General features: G+C 39.3%; 1 protein-coding gene across 3 annotated transcripts in view; it reads left to right on the plus strand.

The window, feature by feature from the left end:
* Positions 1–5,725, plus strand: part of LOC116257435 (uncharacterized) — a 47,687-nt gene extending 41,962 nt beyond the window's left edge. For 2 of the 3 annotated variants that reach the window (XM_031634177.2, XM_031634179.2), the window contains 3 exons: positions 2,366–2,643; positions 3,873–4,113; positions 4,656–5,725. In XM_031634177.2, the coding sequence (XP_031490037.1) occupies positions 2,366–2,643; positions 3,873–4,113; positions 4,656–5,467 (1,331 nt within the window). In that variant the 3' untranslated portion in view covers positions 5,468–5,725. Of the gene's footprint in view, positions 1–2,365; positions 2,644–3,872; positions 4,114–4,200 lie in introns of all 3 variants that reach the window. The other variant, XM_031634180.2, reaches the window with a different exon arrangement.
* Positions 5,726–6,000: the final 275 nt, after the last annotated feature.

The following is a 6,000-nucleotide window of genomic DNA, read 5'->3' on the forward strand; positions in this document are numbered from 1 at the left end:
CAATGCCATTCCTTCTCTGGATGAACCAAGTCCTACCTCGAAGACTCAAGATGAGGTTGAAAAGAAAAATGAAGATCTTCCCATTGCCCTGAGAAAGGGTGTCAGGTCATGTACTCAACACCCGATTAGTAATTTTGTATCTTATTCCAGACTTGGCAAGGATTACAAGTGTTTTGTATCTTCTCTTTTTTTTGTTGTGATTCCTAGGTCTGTTGCTGAAGCTCAAAGTGATTCCAAGTGGGCTGATGCTATGAAAGAAGAAATGGAAGCCTTGAGAAGAAACATGACATGGGAAGTTGTGAAGATTCCTGAGGCGGCTCACTTGGTTGGATCCAAGTGGGTGTATACTATCAAGTACAAACCAGATGGAAGTGTTGAAAGATACAAAGCTCGTCTTGTGGCTAAGGGGTTTATCCAAAAATATGGGATTGATTACTTGGAGATCTTTGCTCCCGTTGCAAAAATGAAGACAGTTAGAGTTGTTATGTCCCTAGCTGTGATGAAGGAGTGGAAGATGTACTAACTTGACGTTAAGAATGTCTTCCTTTATGAAGAAGCTAAGGGAAGATATCAACGTCTGGTTGGGAAGTTGATTTATCTTACCCTCACGAGACCAGATATCACTTTTGCGGTGAATGTATTGAGTCAATTCATGCATGCTCCTACTGATGCACATTTGGACTGTGGACAGAGTATTATGTTACTTGAAGAGAAATCCTGGCAAGGGACTCTTGTACGTGAAACAAGAGACTATAGAGATCGAGGGGTATTCAGATGCAGACTGGGCAGGTTGTGCTGATACCAGACGGTCTACTACAGGGTATTGTATCTACTTGGGAGGAAACCTTGTCGTATGGAGGAGGAAGAGACAGGATGTATGTTCTCGATCTAGTGCAGAAGCAGAATATAGAGCCGTTGCTATGGGAGTGTCAGAGTTATTATGGTTGAAAATATTGCTGACTGATATTGGAATAAAGATTGAAGGACCTATGAAGATGTACTATGATAATAAGTCTGCAATCAATTTAGCCAACAACTCTGTTCTACACGACAGAACAAAGCATGTTGAGATTGACCGTCACTTCATTCGTGAAAGGATTGATGCTAAGGAATTAATCCTACCTTACATGAAGACCGAAGACCAAACCGCCGATGTTCTGACGATGGCTCTATCCTCTACTTCGTTTGAGAGAAATGTATCCAAGTTGGGCATGTTTGATATGTATGCCCAACTTGAGGGGGAGTGTTGAAGTATGTTAGACGGGTCTCGGGACCGGGTCCGGATCCATACCCGATCCATCTTGTAGCCCTTGTTGGGCATTACTTAAGTCGTGTAACCCTAATCCTTAAAAGTAATGAAATCTTAAGAGAGAGAGAGTCTGGCGGCTAGTGGGCAACCAACTCCTCCTCATCCGTGGTTTTTTTTCCTCTTGTTGAGGGTTTTTCCATGTTACATCGTGTTCCTCGTATTCTCTTTCTCTGTGCTCGTGTTTCTACACTTTGCACCTGTGTCCGCGCACCTGCACCATGTGGCACACAAGGGCATTATTTTGAAAACAATGTGTTTTTATCCTGACAATTAACAGGAAAATACCACTATATTTTGAAAATGTTGTCAAAATAAAAGGTTGTGGTTCTTTTTGAAAAGATTTTTTTTTAATTATGTACCTTCAGTGTGCATTTTCCTTCTGTTTCTTTAGAATTTGAAAACTACGGCTGAATTTTTTTGATGATTATGTTGCAAAATTCGTGGAAAACTCATTAGCTCTCATTTGTTATTATTTGTTATATATTTTTTTGAGTCCCTGAAATTTTTCTAAGAAATGCAAAATATGAAGAAAAATGCTTCTGGAAGAAAACTTCTCGAAAATTTTGAAGTTTGTAACCATGGTCTCAGTTTCACTTCATTTGTATTGGGGGTGTGTGTGTCTGAGAGAAAAAGGGAGAGAGTTTGTGTTTGCGCCTGCATTCCTTTTGGAGAAATGGTGCAAGCACCAGCACATTCATTTTGCAACCACACCCACTTTTATTCGACAATGGATTTTCTCTTGCGAGCCTGTTTTTGTCTAATCTTGGATTTGATTATGCTATGCTTTCTTATGTGGACTCATATTCTACTCATAATTAATCTGTTGAAATTAAGCCTTATGATTTGAGATTATGTGATCTCATTGGTGAATCAGATGCGAAAGTTGTATCGGAAGTTTCTTTTAGTCTTGGAAACTTTTTTTTTTATGCAAACAGTTCATATTCTCTAATTCCTTTGTTGGCGAGGGGATTGTAGCCTTGTATGTATTAACCTCAATTATGTTTAACAGAAGAGAGATCTGGAATAACTGAATTGGAATTTTTTTTGCTTGACCAGGAATGGCTCTATATTTTGCCAGTGATATAATTGATAACGCATCTAGGGATCTAAATCATGGCATTCAAGGGCGTGGGTTTATCTCTTTCCCAATGCTTTCTTCAAAACATGTAACTGAAGCTTCAAATGTGACTAAGAAACGAAAGAGGAAGCTTGCTTCTGGAGGCCCAGAGGATAACTCCAATCCACTGCAAGCTGAAGTTTTCAGTGACCAGCCAAATGTTCCTTTCTCAGTGCTGATATCTGCTCTTCAGGCAATAGAAGCTCTTCTTATGGTGGTATGCAAATATTTTATACTTTGAAGTGGTTGCGGTTTTTGAACCGTTGATCACCTGTTAGTGGTTGTAGATTTGTCGTGGATTGAGCGAAGCATGCCTGTTGGTCATAAAATTCAGCTGCAAGTGAAAGGATGCACGAGTCCAATTGCATTATCTCAATGTAGGGTCAAATTCTTCTACTAAAGTAGCTCCACGTCATGGTAAAGACTCAACAAGATAGTGACACGTGTTACATCATATATGCATATATTTTAGAGCCTCTTATTGTAATAAAAAGAGATTTTTAAAAGTAAGACGGTGAAAAAAAATTATAAAATGAATATCCTTTTGTAAATGACAACAAAAGAGCTATGTCACACGGGCACATATGATTTGGCCAAGTACCCGTGTCTGTACACGGGTACGATGACACATGTAGGGGACCACATAGATTCTATAATTTTTCTCTCCCTTTCCTTTAATTTTGAGAACTTTTGTGGATTATTATATATATAATGTATATATTTATGTATATGCTCTGTCGTACCCTTGTACCCATAATTCTCAAAACTGGTGTGCCGTACCCGCAACCCCTGTGACTTAGCTAGACGCCTTCAGCCTAAGCAATGAGTACTGCCTACCATACCTTGGTGCTTCTCACAATACAGATTGTCAAAGTTTCAGTTTCACTGTGTGTGTAGTTTCAGCTGTCTGATTTTTGTGACCATTCGAAACTTGTTTTCCAGTATATCCACCGTGGTTAAAATCATGCATAATTTTGGTTACTGCAAAAAAAGGGCTTTTGTTTTGTGCATTACTCTACCATGTAATGCTAGAGCCATTGTCTTTTCCTGGCGCATGTTTTTGTAAATACACATTTTTTTTTAAGTTAACAGCTGGCTTATTTCACGTTTCCTGATGGTTTTACCTTTCATATACTCATTTTGAGTACAATGTTTACACCTTTTGTTATTTCTACATGCCTCTTAGGACAGGTAATTGTCTTGTGACGACCATCTAAATTAAATTGTTTAGTTTAAATCGTGGAGAGCCAAGGCCTGTGTTGCTTGCTCCATTCATATTTGTGGAGGCACAATTTCATACTGTGTAAATCTGAAAATGTGACGAAAATTCTTGATATTGCATATACATCAGCCTTAGGTGGGTTTTTCTTTTCTTGTTTACTAGTGTTTCTCTTTGAGGTTGATACTGATTTCACTGAAATCAACATTTTTCTATGATTATACAAGGGTGGCTCTTTACGTTCCCAGAGCTGGAGGCCAGATGTTGATCTTCTCTTGATGCGTGTGGCTTCCAGAGCTTGTGAGGAAGGCTGGTCATATGTGGATTCTGACATTATTATGGAAGATAGAAGTTTTAGCTGGGCAGATTTTCAGCTTGCTGCACTTAAAGCACTGTTGGCATCTTTGCTTTCTCCATGCACTCATAGGCCACCATATTTGTCATACGGCCTTGCACTTTTCCGTAAAGGTTATTCTTTTGCAACTTCAACCATTTTTTCTTGATATATGATAATCAGATGAATCATCTACTTTGTCCTCTCTCTTTCTCACACAGAGACTCAAATATTTGAGAATACTATGGAAAATTTTAGTACACAAGTACAGCTTCTGACCAGTGACCCAAGGGCTCCAGTCTGGCCGTTTGGGTTTGGTCTAAGGCCTCCAAATTGGAGATGTGGAGTTCAGTCTATGGGGTGCATACCCCTCTTTTGAAGTTGAAGCAGGCGAAGACTTTCCTAGTGGCAAGAGAAGTGAATACAGGTTTTGCATTATGGGACAACCAAAACTAAACTCCTGTTCACCTCCAAATAACTTAGTGGTTTTCAAACCAGTTGAGAAGGTGCAGGCGTGCAGCATTTGGTTGCATTTATTAGAAGGGAACAATGCATGTTATTCAGGATTTCCTTATTAACAGTTGGTGTGAGCCAACTAAATGGAAGTGCTGGAGCATGTTTTGCCATATTCATTTAACATAAGTCTTAGACAGTACTGACAGCTTGATGGTTGCAGGTAAGCAGGAAGCAGGGACCCAGATTGCAGATTTCTGTGCACACGCTCTTCTGGCTTTGGACTCTCTTATTCATCCACGTTCTCTTCAGTTAATTTCACCTCCTCTTGGTGGCAATGGTGACTTTAGTCAGAGGTTTGATTTGCTAGTTAATGAAAATAGGAAATCTCATGTTCCCTTTTCCCAAGAACAAAAATCAAAATTTCCCGGAATGAACTGTCCAAGCATGCAAAAACCTGATAAGCGGAATCTCCCAATTGACGCGGCTGATATTTATCCAGATGACAAGTTATGTATGGGTTGGTTGGCAGATATGGAAGAAAATGACACTGACACCCTTTATAACAGCGAAGAAGTCCAAGTTGATTGTCAGACTGAATCTACAACGTTTAAACTCAACACAGTAGAAAAAACACAATGCTGTTTGGTTGTGGATGCAGAGGGCATTTTGAAGGAAAACACCAGAAACACTAGCTTAATTGTAGTGCCACAAACACAAGTGGCTATAAATGCCACAGCTGCGGATAAGAGTGCAGTTGAGGAGCTAGAGGGCCATGGTCTGCAACCACCAGTTCATATGAAAGAAGGCAATTCAGGTGAAACTGAAGGTGCTGAGTCGAAGGGCATGGAGCCGCTAAAGCCAGTATCTTCACCATCAAAAGAAGCTGTGGTGTCAGCTGGAGTTTCGGATATTGTTTCTGAAGACCTATTTTTTAACAGATTTTCTTCATATAACAGCGAAGAATTTGCGAAGCAGTCATCAGACTCAGAGAGCCTTCCGGATATTGTAGATGGTGATCCGGATTCAGACTAAAAGCACATGTGCAGTTATGCAGTTCAGCCGTCTGTATCATGTGTATGTTTTCAGTTTTGAATTCTTTCAGGTAGGGGTACGTTCACTTGAGAAAAGCAAAAGAGAGCCGAGGAAGACACAACTACTTGTAGTCAATCGAAATATAAAATATTCATTTTATGAATAGAAGTCTTAATTCTTAATTTTTATTGTATATGAAAGTTATTGACTCTTTTCGTAGATGTTAGCATACCTTTTATACAGTTAATTTGGGAGCTAGTTATTGTACGAATGAATGAGCTTGATAACATGAAACGGATGGCTTTTGTATTTTCCTTTAAAATTTTCTTCAAGTGCTTGTACACAAGCCGACGGAACCTTTACTTCATACTCGTGAACTAGTTTAAGATTTGCTTATGAAGGCAGACACGCTTGTTCTCAGCTTGTTTCTTCGATCATCTGATCAAGTGTACACTTTTGGTCAAGTGTACTGTTCTCTTGCTTAAAGGAAACCTTTTTCTTTATGTTTTTTCATGAGCCTAAAATAAAATGAA

The sequence above is a fragment of the Nymphaea colorata genome, chromosome 7, assembly GCF_008831285.2.
Source record: "Nymphaea colorata isolate Beijing-Zhang1983 chromosome 7, ASM883128v2, whole genome shotgun sequence".
In the NCBI taxonomy this organism is placed as follows: Eukaryota; Viridiplantae; Streptophyta; class Magnoliopsida; order Nymphaeales; family Nymphaeaceae; genus Nymphaea; species Nymphaea colorata.